Source organism: Hemitrygon akajei, chromosome 4, assembly GCF_048418815.1.
Source record: "Hemitrygon akajei chromosome 4, sHemAka1.3, whole genome shotgun sequence".
NCBI lineage: Eukaryota > Metazoa > Chordata > Chondrichthyes > Myliobatiformes > Dasyatidae > Hemitrygon > Hemitrygon akajei.
In genome coordinates this window covers 75,786,428-75,811,506 of record NC_133127.1, presented here as the reverse complement: position 1 = coordinate 75,811,506, position 25,079 = coordinate 75,786,428, and the positions used below count along the sequence as shown (strand labels likewise).

General features: G+C 42.0%; 1 protein-coding gene across 3 annotated transcripts in view; it reads left to right on the top strand.

Moving 5' to 3' along the window:
• The window catches only part of fhdc1 (FH2 domain containing 1), a 92,670-nt gene that overhangs the window by 45,491 nt on the left and 22,100 nt on the right, over positions 1 to 25,079 (top strand). For all 3 annotated transcript variants that reach the window (XM_073042881.1, XM_073042880.1, XM_073042882.1), the window contains one exon: positions 9,272 to 9,374. In XM_073042881.1, the coding sequence (XP_072898982.1) occupies positions 9,272 to 9,374 (103 nt within the window). The remainder of the gene's footprint in view (positions 1 to 9,271; positions 9,375 to 25,079) is intronic.

The window sequence follows — 25,079 nt, the reverse complement described above, 5'->3', positions numbered from 1 at the left end:
GTCAGGCAGACCTGGAAATAAACAAACAGGTGATGATTCAGTGAGACACTTCTTTGGGACTGACCTACAATGATTTATAAGCTAATAGAGTGGAATCAAGTTTATAAATTGGTTTATTATCGTCACATGCACTGAAGTGCAGTGAAATACAGTCGGCCCTCCTTATCCGCGGGGGATTGGTTCCAGGACCCCCTCCCCCCCCGCGGATACCAAAAAACGCAGATGCTCAAGTCCCTTATTTAACCTGTATCAGTGTGGTGGACTTTAGGACCCAGCGCAGCTCTGAATCCGCAGTGTTTCTGTTCACAAAAATAATCACTGTCACGATTGAAAATAAAGTGTAAGTAATAAAGTGATTGGAAAGAGGTGAAACGCCATTGGTCATTGGAAAAGCGTTAGGCTGCAGTCAGTCAACGATCAGAACAATTTTAATGGAGCATGTGAAGGCCCTGCCCCGATGAAAGCTACAATTATTACTAAGCAACACAGTGGTTTAATTATTGAAACACATACGTTTCTTAAGTGTTTTATATGCATAGAAAGGTAAAATATATACAATATACTGAGACAAATGTTTGACTAACTGACGCTAAATAATACCGGATGTACCTGTTCCGACTAAAGACAGACTCGGGAACAGAACTCGTTCGTAACCCGGGGACTGCCTGTACTTTTAAATCATCTCTAGATTACTTATAATACCTAATACAATATAAATGCTATACAAATAGTTGTTATACTGTATTGTTTAGGGAATAATAACAAGGGAAAAAAAGACTGTACATGCTCAAACAACGAGTGCTGGAGAGAGAACTTCCGGGTTTTCCTGATCCGCGGTTGGTTGAATCCGCGCATGCGGAACCCGCGGATAAGGAGGGCCAACCGTATTCGTATTATATGGCATCCATACAGGGCATTTCATTGCAACAGTACATTGAGGTCTTGCAAGATAAAACAACACCAAAATGCAGAATGAAGTGTTGCAGTTACAGAGAAAGTGCAGGTAGACACTAGGGTGCAAGGTCAGGACAAGATAGATACCTGTTCTGTTTTTGTTTAGTTTTGTGCGGGGGATGGGGTTGATGATTGTGCTGCCTTTCTTTCTTGGTTTCATGGCTACCTGGAGAAGAAGGATCTCAAGTTGTATACTTTGATAATAAATGAGCCTTTGAGTCAATCTTATCGTATCAGGGGACCTTATAACAGTGGGACAGGAGTCGTCTTTGAGCCTGATGATATGCACTTTCAGGCTTTTGTGTCCTCTGCAACACATACAAAATGCTGGAGGAATTCAGCAGGTCAGGCAGCATCTATGGAAGTCGACATTTTGGGCCAAAACCCTTATTTATCCTCTGACCAAAGGGAGGGGAGAAAAAAGAGAATGTCTTGGGTGGGGTGGGATCTTTGACTATGTTAGCTGCTTTACTGAGGTGGTGAGAAGTTTAGACCGAGTTAGTGGAAGGTAGGCTGCTTTCATGATGTGCTGAGCTGTATCCACAACTTTCTTGTGAGCCATTAGCAGAGCAGTTGCCGTACTAAGCCGTGATGTATCAGGTAGCATGCTTTCTATGGTGTGTTGATAAAATTAGTGAGAGTCAAAGAGGACATGGCAAACTGAAAGTAAGTTGTCGTAAGGCAGATTGTGGAAACTTTATATATGTAAACAGGAGGAAGCTTAGCAGAGGTGTGGGTCCCCCAGAGTTATAGTAGTGGACAAAATGCAGAGTAAGGAAATGGAAAAGGTATTAAACAAGTATTTTATATGTGAAATTCATCAGGTCACTTTTCATCCATATCTTTTATTAGGTGTCGACATGATTTTTCCACTGCACCCATGTTCAGCTTCCTTCAGCACACCCTCCCAAAATCACCTTGTTCCTCACCCTTTAGTAACTGAATTACTCCCTTGGTTAAGCAATAGTTTGATTTTCATCCCCACTTTTGAATCACTCCGTAATTAACACCCCTTCCAATTTTTGTAATGTTCTCCAAACTATAACTAACAATAGCATCTGTCCTAATTGTGCCTGTTTGCTCACTTTCAGTAAGGCACTGAAGTGCACTTTAGATTTTAAAATAACTGTTAGAAGAGTTTTGTTATTGTACCTTGAACTAAAAAACACCCTGTTCCCAACGATAAGATTGGTAGGTCACAAAGTCAGTCCTATATAATTCTTAACTTAACTTGGGAATATAATGGTTGAGAAACTGAAGGATCAAGGATCAAGGATCAGCTATATTTGCCACATAATTTACACGTGTTAGTGAATTGCCATGGTGTGTTGGTGCTACATGCAACAAAAAACAACATTCAACAATTGTACAGGATAAAGAATTATATAAAAATAAAGTTAGAAGTGCAGATATGGAATAAATGTGCATAAATACATAAGAACCAGCATGTATTTACAATGTAAACAGCATTATAAAAAGTGGTTTAAAGCGCAGTGTAGTGACTGAGATGGGGGGAGGGATCTAAACTGTTTGGGGGAAGAAACTTTTAAGATGGTGTCAAGTTTTTGTTTTAATATAGCACTTTCCAGAAGGAAACTTTTGGTCACCTACCACTCCAATAGCCTCTGTAATTCTCTGTAACTTCCATTCCTCCCCCCTCCCCCCACTTTCCACTTTTTGCAGGGCTTGCTCCCCACATGACTCCCTTATCCATTCATCCTTTCCACTGATCTCCCTCCTGGTACTTATCCTTGCAAGTAGAACAAGTGCTATACCTGCCCCTACACCACCTCCCTCACTACCATTCAGGGCCTCAAACAGTTCTTCCAGGTGGTCACCTCACTACAGGAAGGATGTGGAAACCATAGAAAGGGTGCAGAGGGGGTTTACAAGGATGTTGCCTGGATTGGGGAACCAGCCTTATGAGTATAGGTTGAGTGAACTTGGCCTTTTCTCCTTGGAGTGACGGAGGATGAGAGTTGACCTGATAGAGGTGTATAAGATGATGAGAGGCATTGATCATGTGGATAGTCAGAGGCATTTCCCCAGGGCTGAAGTGGCTAGCACAAGAGGGCATAGTTTTAAGGTGCTTGGAAGTAGGTACAGAGGAGATGTCAGGGGTAAGTTTTTTACGCAGAGAGTGGTGAGTTCATGGAATGGGCTGCTGGCAGTGGTGGTGGAGGCAGATATGATAGGGTCTTTTAAGAGACTCCTGGATGGCTACATGGAGCTTTGAAAAATAGAGGGCTACAGGTAAAGCCTAGGTAGTTCTAAGGTAGGGGCATGTTCGGCACAGCTTTGTGGGCTGAAGGGCCTGTTAGAACCAGAGAACACTACAGCACAGTACAGGCCCTTCAGCCCTCCATGTTGTGCTGACCCATATAATCCTTAAAAAAAGTACTAAACCCACACTACCCCATAACCCTCCATTTTTCTTTCATCCATGTGACTGTCCAAGAGGCTCTTAAATACCTCTAATGTTTTAGCCTCCACCACCATCCCTGGCAAGTCATTCCAGGCACTCACAACCCTCTGTGTAAAAAAAAAACACAACAACTTACCCCTGATGTCTCCCCTAAACTCCTGGTGTGTTCTTTGTGGTCTTGCTTGCTGATATTCATACACCCCTTCACTCAGTTCTGTACAAATTGGAAGTATTTACAAAATGTCTCAGAACTCTAACAGTACAATATCACTGATATGAAATGAAATGTCTCCAAGCCACAACTAAGCACATGGTCCACAGGCAGATCAAAGAACCCACAAATCAGGATTTTCCATAATCCAGTTTTGCAGAAAGTGAAGACCCTTATTTTTATATGCTGGTTGCCTTAGCACTCTGCTTAGATGGCCCGATGAGATAATTGAAAGTCAATCAGATCATTATAAAAGCACCACATTTTCACAGCCAGAAATGAAACATTGCTGCACTAATCTCTGCTGATTTTTGCATCTGAAACTGGAGTATAGCTTAGATAGTTCTTGTTTAAGGAGCTGGAGGAGCTCAGTTTTAGTGGGACGAACTATCAATGATTGATTATCACATCTGGGGCTCAGTTCTGGTCCCCATTCCAAGTCACTAAGATGTAAATTTTATAGATTGACTATGATATTAATACTCAATTTATGGAGTATATTTAATTTTAACAATTCAGTATTGAAATTCCATCATTTTTATTGATCTGGGATATGTATTTTGCAAGCACATCCAAAATGGGCAATGCCTTCACATGAATTTTGAGCAGAAAGTCTTTTCAATAATAATAACTTTCAATCGTACTGAACCGAAGTGTACTTACTTGCCTGATACACTAGAAGCAGTTATATTCAGCATGAATCAATGCAGCAAATTTCCAGGATGGTAGCAAATTAAACATTCTAATCCCGACTCCAGGGAACTCTTGTTCAAGTTGTATTTTCCCATTCGACAGATACACAGCAGTAACTGGGATACAGTGCAATTATGGTTGTTATACTTATAAATCTCTGTTAATTCTTGCTGAGTGCTGGCAGTTTAACATGCATACAGAAATAAAACATGTTTATAGACTTGCGTATTACACCACTGAAGGTGGCCATTCAGCACAATGGGTCTATGCCAGCTCCCAGCTGGCCAGTCTCATCACTCAAGTTCCCCTGTAGTCCTGAAAATTATGCTCTCTTGCTGCCCATCAATTCTCCTTCAGTACTTTTGCTACTTACCTGCAAGGAGAACTCTACAAAAACAAAGGTGAGGGAAGCGACTGTAACCGCAGGGTCATCTTAAATGTTGAATGTTGTTGGCAAAGTTGCCTGAGACGACTTGGTCTGCTTACAGAAGTTGGCTGAATGTGTCTACCTAGAGCCACAGAGTGGCTTCTGTGCTGGAAGGTCGACTGTGGACATGATTTTCTCTCCCTGCCATCTCCAGATGTGTAGAGAGCAAAGGAAGCCCCTCTAGGTTGCATGCATTGATCTGACCAAGGCACTTCACTTAATCTGCAGAGGTGGGCTCTCTCAGATCCTCCCTAAGGCAGCTTGCCTACTAAGACTACAGAGCATGATCCAATCCTTCCACAACAACCCGAAGGGGACTCTGCAGTACAATGGCAGCTCTTCAGAGCCCTTTGACATAATCAGTGGCACTAAGCAATGCTGTCTTTTTGCCCCAACGCTCTTCGAGATCTTTTTTTTGCCCTCCAGAGAGACACAATTGGGACTGCAACAAAGGGGATTTACCTCTACACTAGATCAGATAGCAGGTTTTTAACCTCACCCACCTAAGAGCCAAAGTGCGGAAGGCTGTGATCAGAGACAAGCACTTTGCTGCTAATGCAACAGCCATAACCCACACTCTGCAGCATCTCCAGAGCTTGATGGTCACTTCTCCCAGGCCTGCAAGGAACTTGGTCTGACCATTAGCCTGAAAGAAAGAAGCTGCTTTGGAAAAGACGTGGAGGCACCACCAGTCATTTCATTGATAACGATGAACTGGATGTTGTGCATCAGTTCACATACCTGGGGTCCATCGTCAGTGACCGCCTCTCCTGGGACGCAGAAATCGACAAGTGCATTATGAAGGCTGCAACAACTCTTGTCTGCCTCACCACATGAGTCTGGAGAGCTCCAAACTCTGAGTCAAAACAAAGATGGCTGTGTACAATGCTTGTGTCACCAGCACACTGCTGTGCAGCTTCGAGATCTGGACAAATGCACTAAGCAGGAGAGAAGGCTCTACGTCTTCCATTTAAGGTGCTTTCATCACACCTTGGGCACCTTCCGGAGAGACAGAGTACCCAATGCTGAGGTTCTCTCTCGTGTCGGCCTCCCTAGTGTCTAACCCTGCTCAGACAACATAGGCTGTGCTGGCTGGGCCATGTCTGTCACATGTAGTATGGCCACATCCCAAAAGACATCTTTTCCGGTGAGCTGGCTTCAGGCAAGAGAACCGCAGGCCACCTACAACTGAGCTACGAGGATGGAGCATGAAGGTGCTGGGCATCAACATTGAGTGCTGGGAGGAACTTGCAGCCGACCGCACCAGGTGGAGAAGCACCCTGAAATAACACTATGTCAGGCTAAGAAGCATTCCTGAAAGTGGCAGAAGATAAATGGTCCCTTAGAAAGGAACGTTACAGCTCCAGCAGAGCTGATAGATGAAACCTTTGCAACAGAGACTGTCACTCTCACATTGGTCTCATCAGCCACTACACCAACAACGTAGACAGCTGGGACACAACATCCATTCATTCATTCATTCATTCATACTTTATTGTCACCAAATAATTGAGACTAGAGCGTACAATCATCACAATGATATTTGTTTCAACCTCGATCAATGGAGGGCCACAGATTTGGCTGCAAGAGGAACTTGCATTAGCCAGTTAACCCACCAGCGTACCTATAGAGTATCCAGTGGAAATCCCCCTTGGTCAGAAGGAGACTAGGCATCTACATGAAGACAGCCTCAAAAGTGAGGAGTGAGCTTAATTCTTAGACTCTGTGAGGCAGCAGTGGCTTATTGAAGATTTGAATACTTTGATGATCTGCAGTGATTTTTTTGGGGTCAGAAAGATGCTTATTGTGATAAAATGTGTCGAATGGCAAGCTGTAACAGAAATCAAAAAAGGAATAATGGACACAACTCATTTGCAAATGATTTCTGTCTTAATAATTACTATTACTCCTCAGCTGCAAAATGTAATCAGTGTGTATGCTAATTGTACACAGCAAGATTATACAAACAAAAAATAACTTAAATCCATTTCATGATTTTTTTGGAGGTGCTGCTTCATCATTTGCAGTCCCTCAGAATCAAGACGATGTCCACCAGGAGTGGTGGGTCCTCAGATGATTGAGGCACATATTTCTGAATGTGCATGTTTTTGGACAGGTGGGAGATGTTGTTAATCTGGGAGTGAGACTTCTACTGCCTTGGCTCCAATGGTTCCATAATATCACAGAAGCTCTTAAACAAGTGCCTGAACAGGCTGGCACACTCTTGTATGTAACCCCACATCTCTCAAAATTAAGGTCTTTAAAGTTCAACTATTCAAGTAGATCTTAAATTAATCTTTAACTTGCAAGTAAAATTAATGAAATAAATGTGAGACTTGCAACAGCAGAATATTATTGACATCTATGGAGCTGTATTTCCATAAGACCTAGCAGGAGAATTAGATTATTCATTTTGAGTCTGCTCCACCATTTGATCATAGTTGATTTATTTTCTTGGTTTATTTATCAAGAATCTATCAGCCTCCGCTTTAAATATACCTAATGACCTGACCTCCACAATTGTCTGTGGCAATAAATTCCACAAATTCACCACCCTGTGGTTAAAGAAATTCCTCCTCATCTCTGTCATGTCCTATTCTGAGGTCCTCTGCTCTCTCAATATTGGAAACCCTCTCCATGTCCACTCTATCCAGTCCTTTCAATATTTGGTTTCAATGAAATCCCCTCCTCATTTTTCTGAAATGCATCAAGAAACCGTTTCTTGAGGGTGAAGCAGATACAAACTGATCTAGTTCAAATGGACAAACCCATTTCAATGATATTAGAGAGTTGCAGGAAACAGCTTTGCTATTAAGCTTTAGAAGGGATTAGTCAGACCTCATTTGGAGTAATGTGAGTAGTTTTGGGCCCCATATCTAAGCAAGGATGTGCCGTCGTTGGAGAGGGTCCAGGAGAGATTCATGTGAATGATCCAGTGTTGAATTTGATTTGTATAGGGGAAGAAAATGATATTGGCAAAATGTTATTGAACCTTCTATTTTTGAAGCTGATGCTTTATTCAGATATCAAATAGGAAACCCCAAGTCCAGCAACTTTAAACATTTGTGCTTGTTAATTTCAACAGTTAGCACTGTCCCTGTGAGATTGAGGAATTCAGTAATTACAGTACATTAAGCTTCAATGGCCCAGTATCTCCCCATTATAAATTTTTTGTGTCTGCTGGTCAAGTTGCCATGGCAATAGTAAACAAAATTTAAAAAGCAAGTAAAGTAACACCACATAAATATCTTTATAATATGTTTTATATATTTGAGTAAGAGTATGCATTTATGTTTTATTACCTTTTTGCCAACCGTATTTCAGGGTGCACAGCAGTTTGAAATCAAATCTGAACCCCAAAGTACAAGCTGCTCTTCCTCTGAGTACTGTATACAGAGTGATAGGGTGGGGGGGGGGGGGTCGCTGGTTTAGAAACTGCAGTCTGATTGGACAGTTTAGCTTTAGACAGGCTGGAATTGAAATTAATGCATTGTGGCTAGATAGTGTGGGAATTGTTCAAAGGGAATTGCAGAATTTGAAAAAAATACTATGTTTTAAAATACATTCTTCTGTTGCATTTTAAATGAAAAGTCAAGCAAGGTGTGCTGATTGGAATTTGGAATGTAAAGGAATTTCTCAGACACTGTTACTGATAATTTATTGCGCTGAGGTGCTTTCAGATGAATTTCCTTTCACTTCAGGCACTGTGACTAGCAGATGGCGCCAGTCTCAATACAGTCTTCAAAGTAATTGTCTCCCTCAGCCCCTTCCCCCTCCCAACATGGAGTTGCTTTTGTTTTTAAGGCTATTTGGGGAAGACCCTGTTTTAGCTTGTTTTGATATAATAGTTATAAGCACTAGTGAGGTAGCATGATGAAATCATACCCAATGAATTGATGAAGAATAACTTTGAGGCTTTAGAATCACATCAAAGTTCTTTGTTGAATGTCTGCATTTAACTGTTGCTTCTTATATTAGTAGGATTTTTTTCTTGACTTTTGCTGCAATGATTTAATGCATGCTACTATTTTAGATGCTTTTTGTAGAAATATTGTCAATTTATGAAAATCAGATGCACAGCCATCAATAGCAAACAAGTTGCTGGAATTAAAAAAAATTCAACAGCAGAACTCCCGCCATAGAAGAAATTGTAAATAAGATTTCACTGCATCACCTCCATTTTCACAATGCATTTTGTAGGTGTTAGAAGAACATTTGCAGGTTGCAAAGTGTTATTGCTTCAAGGTATACTTAATACTTATATATTCAGGGAAAAATCAATCTAAAGCTTGTTTTTTGACTTAGCATCTCAGATTGCTAATGAGAAAATAAATAATTTGTGCAATCTTCTTCTAGTATCACAGAGATCTGAACTTATCTGATAAATGTTTTGGAGGAAAACACCTGCATTACTGATCCATGATTTTCACTGTTAAAGTGGACAAAAATTGAAAATGTCAAATAACTTGGAAATTTGGAATGATACTATTCTGTTCAATCATTTTAACAAATATACCTCAACAAAGCATTGTAATTTTTTTGTTCTGTGTTTTTTTACAAGATCAAATCAGTGCATCATTGAAGAGATTCGAACTGGAAAGAGTGAAGTATTTGGATCTGAAAAGCTGCGTGAGCTTCTCAAAATAATACCAGAGGCGGAAGAGGTCAGATCTGTCAGCAGTAACTCTTTTACTGCTTCATGTTGAGAATGGATTTGTTGATTCATTGATTCTCAGAAAATGGGATGGTTCAAGACATGAAAAAATTAAGCATTCCATTTATCTGGTGCTGCGAATTTGTGTCTCCTCAGATTTCTACTTGTATCTTCTTGTACACTATTTGCCTTTTTGACAGAGCATTCATTGTCTCCAGTATCTACAGTACTAATAAAACTGTCTGTGTATCTTCCCTCTTTTAATCATAAGCTCCACAAGTTGCAAACATATGAGAATTGTTTGTCTAGTTTCTAACCTAGAGCTCTTGAAAACTGCAATCTTGCATTTTCTTTTCCGAAAGACATAGGAGCAGAATTAGGCCACTCAGCCCTTCGAGTCTGCTCCGCATTCCATCATGGCTGATTTATTATCTGTTTTGATCAAATTCTCCTGACTTCTCTCCGCAATCTGTGATGCCCTTACTAATCAAGAACCTATCAACCTCTGCTTTAAATATACCCAATGACTTGGCCTCCACAGACACCTGTGGAAATGAATTTCACAGATTTGTCACCTTGTGGCTAAAGAAATTCCTCTTCATTTCTGTCCTAAAGAGATGGCCTTCTACTTTTAGACCTTTTCCTCTGGGTCCAGACTTTCCTCACTATAAAACTACATTTTGAAGTTTGAACTATGACCAATCAGTCATTAGCAAGGGTGAATAAAACTAAGGCAGGGCATACTGAGCGGCCATTGTGTGAGTGGGCCAGTGTTAAAGTGGGGAAGCTTTGGCTCATCAGGCTTGGGCGAGGTTAGTATCTGGTAAGTTTAATCTTCATTCATCATTCCTTGTCTGTTAGTACACAGTTAGTGTAGTGAGAATGGCTCCAAGGGCTTTGTTGTGCTCTTTGTATGAGATGTAGGAATTTAGGGAGACCTCCAGCCTTCCAGATAACCCCATTTGTATCAGGTACATCGAGCTGTGGCTCCTTCGAGAATGTGTTAAAGAACTGGAGCTGCAGCTCAGTGACCTGTGGCTCATGTGGGAGACAAAGGAAGTGATAGAAAGGAGCTGCAGAGAGGCATCCAGCCGTAGGTTGTAGGAGACAGGCAAATAGATGACTGTCAGTAGAAGGAAAGGAAATGGGCAGGAGTACAGAGTACTCCTGTGGCTGGCTGTTTCCCCTCAAAAATAAGTATACCGTTTAGGATACTGTCAAGGGGATGACTTACAGAAGGTGACCACAGTGACTGAGTCTGGTGCTGAAGCTCAGAAGAGAAGAGAGGTGAAGAGGTCTGCAGTAGTGATAGGAGATTCCATAGTTAGAGGAATAGAGACAAGAATCTGTGGACGTGATGGAGACACCTGGAATGGTATGTTGCCTCCCAGGTGTCAGGGTCAGCGATGTCTTGGATTGGGTCCACGGCAGTCTAAAGGGGGAGGGTGAGCTGCCAGAAGTCATGGTACATATTGGCACCATTGACATAAGGAGGAAGAATGAGGAAGTGCTGAAGAGGTATTTTAGGGAGTTAGGTAGCAAGCTGAAAAGCAGGACTGCCAGGGTAATTAACTCTGGATTGATGCCTGTGCCACGCGCCAGTGAGGGCAAGAATAGGAGCATTTGGCAGATAAATGCATGGCTGAGGAGCTGGTGCAGGTGGCAGGGGTTCAGATTTTGATTATTGGGATTTCTTCTGGGGAAGGTACAACCTGTACAAAAGAGATGGGTTACATCTGAACATGGGGGGCGGGGTGGGGGGGAGCAATATCCTTGCAGGCAGGTTTGATAGAGCCATCCAGGAGTGTTTCACCTAATTCGGTGGGGGGGATGGGAACTGGAATGATAGGGCTGAGGATGGGGTAGTTGGTTTACAAACAGAGGCAGTGTGTAGTGAAACTGCTAACAAGAATAGATTGATGGTAGGGCAAAATTGCAGTCCACAGGGTGAGTTGTAATGTAAAAGGGGGACAAAAACAAAAAGGGTGATGAATACAGGATTGAAGGTGTTACATCTGAATCCAGTATATGGAATAAGGTAGGTGAAATTGTAGCACAATTACACGTTGGTATATATGACATTGTGGGCATCACTGAATTGTGGCTGAAAGAAGATTGTAGCTGAGAGCTTAGCATCCAAGGATACACTTTGTTTCAAAAGGACAGGCAGGTAGGTAAGGGGGTGGGGTGCCTCTAGTGGTAAAAATGAAATCGAATCCTTAAAAAGAGGTGACATAGGATCGGAAGGTGTAGAGTTGTTGTGGGTGAGACTAAGAAACAGCAAGGTTAAAAAGACTGATGGAAGTTACATACAGACCTCCAAACAGTAGAAAAGATATGGATTACAGATAACAACAGGAGGTAGAATATACACGTCAAAAGGACAATGTTACAATACTCATGGGGGATTTCAATAGGCAGGTGGATTTGGAAAATCAGATTGGTGCTGGGACCCAAGAGGGAGAATTTCTAGAATGTCTACAAGTTGGCTTTTTAGAGCAGCTCATGGTTGAGCCCACTAGGGGATCAGCTATTCTGGATTAGGTATTCTGCAAAGAACCAGAATTGATTAGAGAGCTTGAGGTAAAGGAACCCTTAGTGGAACAGTGATCATGATATGATAGAATTCACCCAGCAGTTTGAGAGGGAGAAGCTAAATTCAGATGTATCAGTATTACAGTGGAGTAAAGAGAAATACAGAGGTATGAGTGAGGAGCTGGCCAGAGTTGATTGGAAAGGGACACCAGCAGGGATGATGGCAGAGCAACAATGGTTGAAGTTTCTGGGAGCAATTCAGAAGGTGCAGGATGGATACATCCCAAAGAAGAATAAATATCTTAAGGATATTGTTTTGGGATGCTTGGAGGCACATGATAAAATAGGCTAAAGTCGGCATGGTTTCCTAAAGGGACAATCTTACCTCACAAATCTGTTGGCATTCCTTGAAGAAATAGAAAGCAGGATAGATAAAGCAGAATTGGTGGATGTTGTGCATTTGGATTTTCAGAAGGTCTTTGACAAGGTCCCACACATGAGGCTGCTTAACAAGTCAATGGTATTACAGGAAAGCTTCTAGCATGGATAGAGCATTGACTGATCGGCAGGAGGCAAAAAGTGGGAATTAAAAGAACCTTTTCTGGTTGGCTGCCTGTTACTAGTGATGTTGCACAGGGGTCAATGTTGGGACCACTTCTTTTCATGTTACTGTATATATCATTGACTTGGATGAAGGGAATTGATGGCTTTGTGGCCAAGTATGCAGATAATATGAAGATAGGTGCAGGGGCAGGTAATGTTGAGGAAGCAGAGAGGCTGCAGAAGGACTTGGATAGATTAGAGAATGGGAAAAGACATGGCAGATGGAATACAGTGTTGGGAAGTGTATGGTTATGCACTTGGGTAGAAGGAATAAAAGTGCAGACTATTTCTAAATAGAAAGAAAATTAAAAAATCTGAGCTGCAAAGGGACTTGGGAGTCCTCATGCGGAATTCCCTAAAGGCTGATTTGCAGGTTGAGTCTGTGGTGACGAAGTCAAATGCAATATTTGCATTCATTTCAAGAGGACCAGAATATAAAAGCAAGAATGTAACGTTGAGACTTCCTAAGGCACTGGTGAGGCCTCACTTGGAGTATTGTGTGCAGTTTGGGGCCTCTTATCTAAGAAAGAATGTGCTGACATTGGACAGAATCAAAAAGAGGTTCGGGAAAATGTTTTCGGATTGAATGACTTATAAGAGGTGTGTTTGATGGCCCTGGGCAAGTACTTCTTGGAATTCAGAAGAATGGGTGGGGCGATCTCATTGAAGCCTATCGAATGTTGAAAGGCCACGATAGAGTGGATGTGAAGAGGATGTTTCCTATGGTAGAGGACTCTAGGACCAGAGGACACAGCCTCAGAATAGAAGGGTGTCCATTTAGAAGGGAGCTGAGGAAGAATTTCTTTTGCCAGAGGGTGGTGAATCCGTGGAATTTATTGCCACAGGTGGCTGTGGAGGCCATGTCATTGGGTATATTTAAGGCAGAGTTGATAAGATTTCTTTTAGTCAGGGCACAAAGGGTTATGGTGAGAAAGCAGGAGATTGGGGCTGAAAAGAAAATAGATTAGCCATGATGAACTGGCGGATTGCAGACTCGGTGGGCCAAATTCTCAGTACTCCTATGTCTTAAGATCTTATGGTCTATAGGAAACATCCTCTTTAGGTCCACTAGACCTTTCAGTATTTCATAGGTTTCAATAAGATTCCCTCTCCTTCTAAACTCCAGTGAGTACAGGCTCAGAGCGATCAAATGCTCCACATGCAACTTTCAAGTTTAATTATTATTCAACCATACATGAATATAGCCAAACAAAACAGGGTTTCTGTGGGGCCAAGGTGCAAAATACATCACCAATAACACACTGCACGTAGTACAAATACCGCATGTGGTTATGATTTTAGCAAAAAACAGCACAAAGAGAGACAAAATAATAATTATATAGCCCAAGTCCCTCAGTTGTCCTGTTCCAGCTTGTACTTCAATTGAGCAAACACTGGAGAGCAGCACCAATGGAAGGGGCACCCCCCAACCCAGTATGAAACTGAGCGGCACACAGCCAGCTCCAGCGTCCGCAACAGGTAACTCCAACGCATGGGGACCTTGTCCACGCGACCAAGGCAACGCAGCTTCCCCACCATCAGTCTCACCAATGAATTAGTGAACCGGATTTGCAGTATTCTGCATTACTAATGCCCCACAGGGTCTTGTGATCACAATAAAAATGTCCATGACCGTCACTTGCACATTCTCTGGACACCACAGCATGCAATAAGTCCATGTGACAACACAACAACGGTACACAATAAGTAGAGCTGCATTCCTATCAAGCAGTTTGCTGATGGAATAGTCCTAAAGTACTTGATGTTCCTTGTGTCCAGCAGTGACTTATGATTGCAAAAGAGATGTACAAAATGAACAAGTACACCTTTGATTGGACCTGGAGTGGCCGCTGTGTCTGTGCGCCATCATCTCACATTAAAACTTACATTCCCGACATCATTTTTTGACAGTCTCAGATTTCTGGACTTCTTCACAAGTGAAAACAGTGGCACAGTAGTTAGTGCTTTACAGCCCTAGAGACACAGGTTCAATCCTGATCTTGGTTGCAGTTTGCATGGAGTTTCTTTGTTCTCCCTGCAGCCAAGTGGATTTCCACTAGGTGTTCAGGTTTTCACTCATCTCCCAGAGATGAAGTGGCATGACTCAGGAAATGAGCTGCTACAGGGACTCGCAGGGTCAGGAAGCATCTGGGGCGGGGAATCAATAGTTCACGCTTTGGGTCAAAGCTCTTCATCCGGACCAAGTGAATGGTTTAACCCAAAATGTTGACTGTCCATTTTCCTCCACAGATGCTGCCTGACCTGCTGTGTTCCTCCAGCAGCTTGTGTCTTGTGTCTCCATTGTGCTGGCATTGTAAATTACACAATTATGGATGAGACTGGCAAAATAATCAAAGGAGATATGATGGGCATGTGAAAAGGAATTGCAGGGCACAGGGAATAGGACTGATGGATTACTTTGGTGGTGGCTGCCACGGGCTGAATGACTTTATCTTTTAGTGTAGTAAGTAAGTAAATAAAAATATTTGTGCTCTGTAGCAAGATTACTAAGTACCCTTGAGGCTGGCTGATACATATAGACCTGGCAAGGGATCAACAGCAGGGTGTCATGGTGATTATTTGCTTTCACATGGTATATCTGTGAACCACAACTTTGCACAGTCACTCTGGAATGTTTGCAGGATGCAACTCTTCAGCTGGTGCCTTTAAACCAAACGGGAAGAATAAATAACAGAAAGATATTTATCAGATGAATTCATTTCCAAGACTCTACCTACATGATTCAAGGCTCAAGCTTATTTAGCACATGTACATAGAAACATATAATGAAATGCATTGTTTGCATTAACAACGAGGGTGTGCTGGGGGCAGCCCACAAGAGTGTCTTACACATTCTGGCACCAACGTAGCATATCCACAATGCTCAGCAGAACAATACAGAACACAACAAGCAACAAAACCAAAAGAAGCCCTGTCCCTCCCTCCTCTCCCACCCACACACATACACAGTCCTCTAGCCCTTCAACCGGCTCGGATTCAGACTCAAACTTGCAGACATTGGGCTTTCAACTACCCCAGCGGACTCACAGAATAGGACTTAGGCCACTGGGAGCCTCGATTTTCAGACTTACGATACAACCCTCTGGTGTTGATCCCTGGCATTGGCCTCGTGTTCTGCTGATCACTGAATACTAGGCCTTAATCTCCAGACTTGCCAATAATGGGACCCTGAGCTCTCGGCCTCGAACTACGGTCTCAGCCATTCACAAACCCAGGGGGTCATTGGACCTCATTTCTCCTGCCTGCATGGAATTCCAACTTCAGAATCAGCTGACAATTTGTGGGCACTGGAATGGGGGGGGGGGGGGGCCACCAGCCCTCATTCACACTGGTTTGCCATCCTGATATCCTGGCACGGTCTGTGGATGTCCCAGCTAGCCTTCCAATGTGGTGTGGAAACTGAGACTCTGGCTCGTCCTCTAATTCCCACTGATACCTGTCGTTATAACCCAACCTTACCCCTAAATCCCTTCTCTGTTCCTCAAAACTATCTCTAAAGGCCTAAAAACCTCCACTAAAAAGCAACAAAAGCTGAGCCGCAACCTAAACGGAGGTCATACCTCCGTGCCATCTTAGAACACCATACCTACAAAGGATATTAATAAAAGTAATTGGTCATTATCACATTGCTGATTGTGGACCTAAACGTGTGGGAGAGCCAAGGTTTGGCAGGGATTATGCCGCATTTTCTTCCTACACTTCTCTGCCATAACCAGTTTTTTTTTTAAAGAACTAACTTGCACATGGTGTAATAATAACAGGGTTGTCGTGGTGGGAGATTTTAATTTCACAAATATCGATTGGCATCTCCCTAGAGCAAGGGGCTTAGATGGGGTGGTGTTTGCTGGGTGTGTTCAGCAAGGTTTCCTGACACAATATGTAGATAAGCCTACAAGAGGAGAGACTGTACTTGATCTGGTATTGGGATATGAACCTGGTTAGCAGTCAAATTTCTCAGTGGGAGAGCATTTTGGAGATGGTGATCACAATCCTATCTCCTTTACCATAGCATTGGAGAGGGATAAGAACAGACAAGTTAGGAAAGTGTTTAATTGGAGTAAGGGAAATATGAAGCTATCAGGCAGTTAAGAACAGAAAAGCTTATGAAAGGTTCAAAAAAACTAGGTAATGTTAGGGATCTAGAAGATTATAAGGCTAGCAGGAAGGAGCTTAAGAATGAAATTAGGAGAGCCAGAAGGGGCAATGAAAATGCCTTGGTGGACAGGATTAAGGAAAACTCCAAGGCATTCTACAAATATGTGAAGAACAAGAGGATAAGATGAGAGAATAGGACCAATCAAGTATGATAGTGGAAAAATGTATATGGAACTGGAAGAGATAGCAGAGCTACTTAATGAATATTTTGCTTCAGTATTCACTATAGAAAAGTTATCTTGGTGATTGTAGGGATGACTTACAGTGGACTGAAAAGCTTGAGCATATAGATATTAAGAAAGAGGATGTGCTGGAGCTTTTGGAAAGCATCAAGTTGGATAAGTCACTGGGACCGGAGGAGACGTACCCCAGGCTACTGTGGGAGGTGAGGGAGGAGGCTGCTGAGCCTCTGGCAATGATTCTTGCACCATCAATGAGGACGGGAGAGGTTCCGGAGGATTGGAGGGTTGCGAATGTTGTTCCTTTAGTCAAGAAAGGGAGTACAGATAGCCCAGAAAATTATAGACCAGTGAGTCTTAATTCAGTGGTTGGTAAGTTGATGAAGAAGATCCTGAGAGACAGGATTTATGAACATTTGGAGAGGCATAATATGTTTAGGATAGTCAGCATGGCTTTGTCAAAGGCAGGTTGTGCCTTTCGAGCCTGATTGAATTTTTTGAGGATGTAACTAAACACATTGATGAAGGTAGAGTAGCAGATGTATATGGATTTCAGTAAGGCATTTGATAAAGTACCCCATGAAAGGCTTATTAAGAAAGTAAGGAGGCATGGGATCCAAGGGGACATTGCTTTGTGGATCCAGAACTGGTCTTGCCCACAGAAGGCAAAGAGTGGTTGTAGACGGGTCATACTCTGCATGGAGACTGGTGACCAGTGGTGTGCCTCAGGGATCTGTTCTGGGACCCCCCCACTCTTCGTGATTTTTATAAATAACTGGGATGAGGAAGTGGAGGGATGGGTTAGTAAATTTGCTGATGACACAAAGGTTAGGGGTGTTGTGGACAGTGTGGAGGGCTGTCAGAGGTTACAGCGGGACATTGATAGGATGCAAAACTAGGCTGAGAAGTGGCAAATGGAGTTCAAACCAGATAAATGTGAGGTGGTTCATTTTGGTAGGTCAAATATGATGGCAGAATATAGCATTAATGGTAAGACTCTTGGCAGTGTGGAGGATCAGAAGGATCTTGGTGTCCGAGTCTACAGGTCACTCAAAACAGCTGCGTAGGTTGACTGTGTGTTTAAGAAGGCATATGGTACACTGACCTTCATCAATCGTGGGATTGTGTTTAGGAGCTGAGGGGTAATATTGCAGCTATATGGGACCCTGGTCAGACCCCACTTGGAGTACTGTGCTCAGTTCTGGTCGCCTCACTACAGGAAGGACGTGGAAACCATAGAAAGGGTGCAGAGGAGATTTACAAGGATGTTGCCTGGATTGGGGAGCATGCCCTATGAGAATAGGTTGAGTGAACTTGGCCTTTTCTCCTTGGAGCGATGGAAGATGAGAGGTGACCTGATAGAGGTGTATAAGATGATGAGAGGCATTGATCATGTGACTAGTTAAGAGGCTTTTTCCCAGGGATGAAATGGCTAGTATGAGAGGGCATAGTTTTAAGGTGCTTGGAAGTAGGTACAGAGGTGATGTCAGGGGTAAGTTTTTTACGCAGGGAGTGGTGAGTGTGTGGAATGGGCTGCCAGTGACGGTGGTGGAGGCGGATATGATAGGATCTTTTAAGAGACTCCTGGATATGTACATGGAGCTTAGAAAAATAGAGGGCTATCAATAACCCTAGTAATTTCTAAGGTAAGGACATGTTCAGCACAGCTTTGTGGGCTGAAGGGCCTGTATTGTGCTGTAGGTTTTCTATGTCCTTAACTTTCAGTGTTTCAGCAACATTCATCCTATATCACACCCATCTGCTCTATTAATTAATGGTACCCAGGAGTTTCCCTACAAATCCTAACTATGGGGCTGGTAAACTTGGTCTGAATTAACTAAATAAGTCTGAAATAATATGCCTACGTAATAGCGATTATGAAATTACTTAAGAATCTTAAACAGCAGTCCTATTGATTTAACTTCCTCCTTGCTTCAAGCTACTCAGTTGTATCGAGCCACTACAATAAATATAAGAATAGAACTAGATAGGCCAGCAGGCACTGATATGGAAAGGGCAAAAGTCACATGCAAGATCTTTCTCAATAATGTTGGTGACATTGCAAAACTGGAGAATTATACTCCAGACTAATCAAGTCATGTCCATAGAATAATATTGCATCCAGAATCTTAGGTTTTCCCTTTACCAGTCTCGTCCCTCTGGAGGGAAGTCCCACCAAAGCAGCTAGCTCAGCACTTGCTTAGCAGAGATGACCTTGGGCACCACTGCTGCTGGATACTACAAACCTCCTATAGAGGACTACTGGTATGAATTCACAAATGTAATAGATAGATCAAATGCTATAGAAATTTTGTATAATTACACGTAGGGTTTAGCTCACAGTAACTACTGTCACTTCATCACCATATAGAAAATTTCAAGTTTCCAGTAGAGTCCTGACCATATTCTCTCCATTCTGTGTTTGGCAATTCTGACCTACTGTGACATTTTCTAATTATCTAAAACTATGTTTATCTTTAGTATTTTAATATTATCCTTGCTTTGCAAAAAAAGCTTTAATCCTGTTCACTTTTTGTACTTATTCTTTCTAGGGATGTAGCTATCACTGACTGCTAGTGTATCTTGTCTATAAGAACACAAGAAAAAAAGAGTTGACCATTTAGTTCCTTCGTTCTGTTCTGTAAATCAACAAAATTACAGCTGATCAAAGTAGTTTTCATGTCTCAATGAGGTTACCGCTTATTCTTTTAGAATGTCTACTTGATCTCTTTTCAAATGACAGACATCATCCCAATAACTTGTCTGATGAATCTTCACTGCACTTCCTCTGGAGTAGGGTTTCCCAATCTTTTTTTTGCCATGGACCTCTATTAACTGAGAACTGCTGCTCTAAAACAATTGTATCCTTATTGAGGTAAGAAGACCAAATACTTGAGTCTCATTAAGACCTTATTACAACAAGACAACTTCACTCTTCCACTGAAAGTGAACCAGCATACCTTTTGTCTTCATGATATCCTGTTGCACTTGCACGTTAGCTTACATGGACTTTTGCAGAGAATACCTACATTCCTTTAAATGCCAGTATTTCCCAATGTTTTAGCATTTCCTAAAGCTCAGCTGTTCTATTATGTGCATGATGGTTGATTATTTTTTCAATATTATATTTACTTTCCCATGGTTTCAAAAATTTATTTAGCTTTTCTATATTCACTTTAGCTTCTTTACACCCTCTTCCCTTATGAAAATCCTGGTTCTGTATCATTCATAATTTCCTTTGTTTGGATTGAAAATACCTGTTTCACATCAAACTACATTACATTTAAACTTGATGTAAGATTCTCTCATGCTATTCTCATTCCTTGCATTGAGCTCCTTTAAAATTATCGATTAGATCTAGTCATTGCGTATTACTAGATCTTAAATGTCTGTTCCCTCTTCCATTCCTCAATAGACTGATCTGAAAATCCATTTCATACATTCCAGAAGTTCTCTTTATTATTGCTACTTATTTAATTTACCAAATCTTAGTCGTGTAGCTGTATTGTAGACAACAGTTGCATTTGAACGTTCTTGGAGACAGAGCTCCAAATCCTTGCTAATTTAATCAATGAAGCATACGTCTGTAGGGCAAAGGTCCATGAGCATCTGTCCTTGCTGCACCATACTGCCCTCTGATGGTAAGATCCAGAAAAATGTGACTGCATCTTGCGTCTCAGAACTGACCTTGCAGACATTTCTTCTCGGAAGGGAATGAATGTCTGCAGTATTCTGCTCCCAAAGGAGGTGGAGGCCTGATGTTTAGATATATTTAAGGAGAGCAACAAACAATGCTGGTGGAACTTAGTAGATATGCAGCACTTGTGGAGGAAAATGGACAATCAATGTTTCAGGTTCAAATAGTTCTGTTTATTGTCAGAGAATGTATACAGTCGACAAGCTGAAATAATTAATCTTCACAGACATCCACGAAAACCAGAACAACCCCAAAGGAATGAACAACAGAAAAACATAAGAACCCCAAAGTTCTTCTTTCCCCTCCCCCGCACAAACGGCAGCAAAGCATCAACCACCCCGTCCCTGTCGCCATTTCGGCATCAAAGCATCAGCGCCCACCACCCACCAAGCAATAACAAAGCACCCAAAGGGAAACCATGATCAGCAGTCAACTAGAACAAGTGTTTATCCGACAATTCAACATGCCAGAGGCTCTCTCTCTCACTAACAAGGCCCAGAGAGATGTCACCCCTTTCACAGCTAAAGGGGAGGCTTACATTCGCTGTTATCGCGTTACAGCCTGCTTTTTATTCTGAGATTCTCCGACGAGAATCGGCAACAAACTCTCCCCACCATTGAGAGAGAGAGAGAGAGAGAGAGTGTAATCACTCAACTACAGGGTGTTCCTTCTCCCGCCACACCTCAGTCAACAACACCAGCCTGGGATTGGTCGACCACAAGGCTGCACCCTGGAGGTACCATCTTCCAAGGTTTTGTGTTTCACCATTTCCCTCCATGGATGTTGCCTGACCTGCTGAGTTCTTACAGCTTGTTTGTTGCTTCAGATTCCAGCCTTTGCAGTCCCTTATGTCTCTGTATTTAAAGGAGATAAATATTTGAAAGATCAAGGAAGGGAGGATTACAGGGAACTGGCACGGAAGAGGAGTTGAGGTTGGAATGGATCAGCCATGATCGTTATTGGGTCAGGCTTGAGGGGCACAGTGGCCAACTCCTGCTCTCACTTTCTTGTGTGGAATTGCTGACTTGCATATCTTTTGCTTGCTAAGTTAATTTGCTATTTCAATGTGTTCATATTCTTAAATAATGCATCCTTATTCTTCTGAGTGGTCTTTGCTTTGGAACCATTCTTTTCCAAGTTATCCCACAACTTAACTTTCAAATACACTTATAGATCTCCATAACTTGGTACTTTCCATTGCTTCTCTCCCCTACTGAGCCAAGATCCTTCCTAACAATTGTATTAATGTCATTTTTTTTTAATTGGGCTTTCCCTCCTTTTTCTTTTTACCGTTCCTTCTTAATTGTTGAATGCCCTGGAAGCTCCCCGTTTTGGTCACCCTGTAGGCATGTTTCTGTAATGGAATTTAGATCAGATGTTTATTCTTCCATTTTGTTGTGGATGCACTATGTTTTTGGATATAGCATCTTTAAATGTGGCTTTTTTATATTTTTCTACTCTCTGGAACTATTTCTGTTTGTTTCTGCTGCCTATTTATTTTGCTTGCTACATTTCAGTCTCTCACTTCCAGCTTGTCTTGCTCCCTGCTTCCTGCCAAGCTGATTTAAACTTCAGTGCTCCCCAAATGACCCTGAAATAATTAGGAAAAGCAGGTGAGCTTTTGTAACAATCCGGTGGTTTTAATCAGCATAACCAATTTTAAAAATTGCAAATGCATTGAAATTTTTGGATTTCAGTTTACCATGGTGAGAATTGAACTTCTCCCTCTAACAATCAGTGGTCTAGGCCTAACCCTAGCCCAGGAAATTAACCACTTTGCTGGTATTGCTGATACTGGTAAATAAATGTGGTCTTTGATCTCTGATATTAGTCTAGATACTGGGTTTCATCTTTATCAGTATTCTGCCCACTCAAGACAAGCCCTATCTGTGCCCACCTCTGACATACCTAGACATTTTCCCCTCAATTTTCTTTTACATAAAGACTCTCCCCCCTTCACCCGTACAGCTCAGGGAGTCTCTGTAAGTGGGTATGTTTACCCTACCCATACTGAATGAAATCTCTGAGTCCTTTCTCTACAGTCAGGTGTTCCATAACCATGTTTTAAAAAGTGTGTGCTATCAAATATAGAACTTTTAAAATTTGCATGTCTGCTTCCTAAACTGATTAGTGAGTACTTTACTTTGTGGCCGTAATCTTACACAATCCACTCTCGAATGCTGAATTAGTGTTTGTTTTGGAGTATTCTCTTCCAAGTTATCCTACACCATAACATCAAGATGCACTTAAACAGCTCCATCATTCATAGTTTCCACTCCTGTCTCTATCCTGTATGTTTACTGAAGGGATTTGTAGAGATATTGGTACTGGCCCAATTCACATGAAGTTTGTACAATGTTTCCTGTATCAGAACTTGCTCCAGCATCTTGTGAATATAAGGCCTTTGCTTCCATATGACAGTAAAAAATACCATACAATGATCATTGAATTAAAGGCAACCTCTGAGGGAGATCCCCAAACCTGAACTTCAGAGCAGTGCTACCCATACTTTAATTTAAAGAACTGAAGACCATCAAGAAGTTCACAGTTAACACTGAATGCTTCAAGCCCCAGGCCAGGGAGAGAACACTAAATAAGATCCTGAGTTGTAGCACCATACTCATCAGAGCAAAAATAAGGAAATTATAACACCTCCAAAGCCTTTATTAATCTGAAACAATTTGACCTGATAGTTGCCATTGGTAGGAAAAGTAAATGCCCTCATGCTTATTCTGAAACTTCTATGAGATGATATCAAAGTGTCAGCAGCATGTGAAGTGGATGATTGCTAATGTTCTGAAGAGGAAGTTTGGATGTCCTCTTAGAATGCTCAGAAGGCCAAACAACATGGAATGAAGTCTGAAGGCCCATTGTATCCACGCCAGCCACCAAGTACTTATCTATATTAATCCCCTTTTCCAACACTCGACACAACTTTCTACGCCATGTCACTTCAAGTGCTCATCTAAATACTTGCTTAATGTTGTAATGTACCTGCCTTCATCACCTCCTCATTTGCTATGTTCCAGATTCCAGCTACCCTCTGGCTGAAAACATTTGTCTTTAAATCTCCTGCCCCTTCAATCTGTGCTCTCTGGTTATAACCACCTTTGTGAGTGGGAAATATGTCTTACCATCTATCTGTCCTATCTATGTCCCTCATAATCTTGTACACCTCTATCTAGCCACCCCCCCCCCCCCCCCGGATCAGACTTTCTATTCCCAAGTCTTTCCAGTCCAAAAAGCTCCTTACGAGTTACCATCCTGGTAAATCCCCTCTGCACTCTCTGCAATTAATGCATCCTCTGCATTTAAATCTTCCCTAGAGTGTGGCAACTAGAAATGCATATTGTATTCTGGCAGGGGCTTATTAATGATTTATTTACATATACCATAACATTTCTACTCTTACAGTATGTTCTGTATTCTAGCTAATGAAGGCTAGTATCCCATGTCCCTTTAACCACCTTATCTACTAGTGCTGGTTCCATGGACATATACAGAGAGGCCCTTCTGTTCCTCATTACTTTCTCCTCAATAACAAAACACCTTCAATTTCTGTATTAGGACTGTGAACTTCAATTTGTTTTGGGCTGTGGGCTATAATTTGCTAAGTGTCTCAGAGTAACATAATTTCAGCATGACCTTCAGCAGTTTAAGGCTGCTGGCTGGTAGACGAGTGTCATGGTGGGAAAGAAAGCAGGAACGTTGGTATTCACAGATTAGTGGATTCTTGATCCGGAGTCATGACAATTCCTTGGGGCACCTGTTCAATCAAGCCACTGATCTGCTGCTATAACCTCAGACATTAGACATTGCAAAGACACATAAATGCTTGATGGAATTCTCCAAACTGGTGAGTCATAGTCATAGGGCAAAATAGCATAGATACAAGCCCTATAGACCAACAAATCCCTGCCAACAATGGTACCTACCTAGCTAGTCCCAGTTTTGGCCCATAGTCCTCCAGGCCTTTCCTCTGTATGCACCCTAAATAAGTGATTCTTCTTGAAGTTCATTTCATGTACTCACAGTGCTCTGCCTTGAATGGTTGCCTTCAAGTCCCTTTTATATCTTTCTTCCCTCACCCTTGATCTGAGACCCCCTGGTTTTGGACTCCCTTGTCTTGGGGAAAGGACTGCTACTGTCCACCTTATCTCTGCCCCTCATGATTTTATAAACTTCTATAAGGTCATCCCTCATTCCTCTACATTCCAAAGAATATAGACCTAGCCTGGCTAACCTCTCCTTGTATCTCAGGCTCTCTAGTGCTGGCAATATCCTTGTAAATCTTTTCTACACTCTTTATAGTTTAACCATGTCTTCCCTATAACAAGGTGACCAAACCTGAATACAGTACTCCAAGTGTAGCCTCACCAGTGACTTATACATATGCAATATAATGTCCCAACTCCTGTATTCAGTACCCTAACTAATGAAAGCCAGTATGCTAAATGCCTTCATCGTCATCCTGCCTACCTGTGATGCTGCTTTCAACAAAACTTGAAATCTTAGGTCCCTCTGT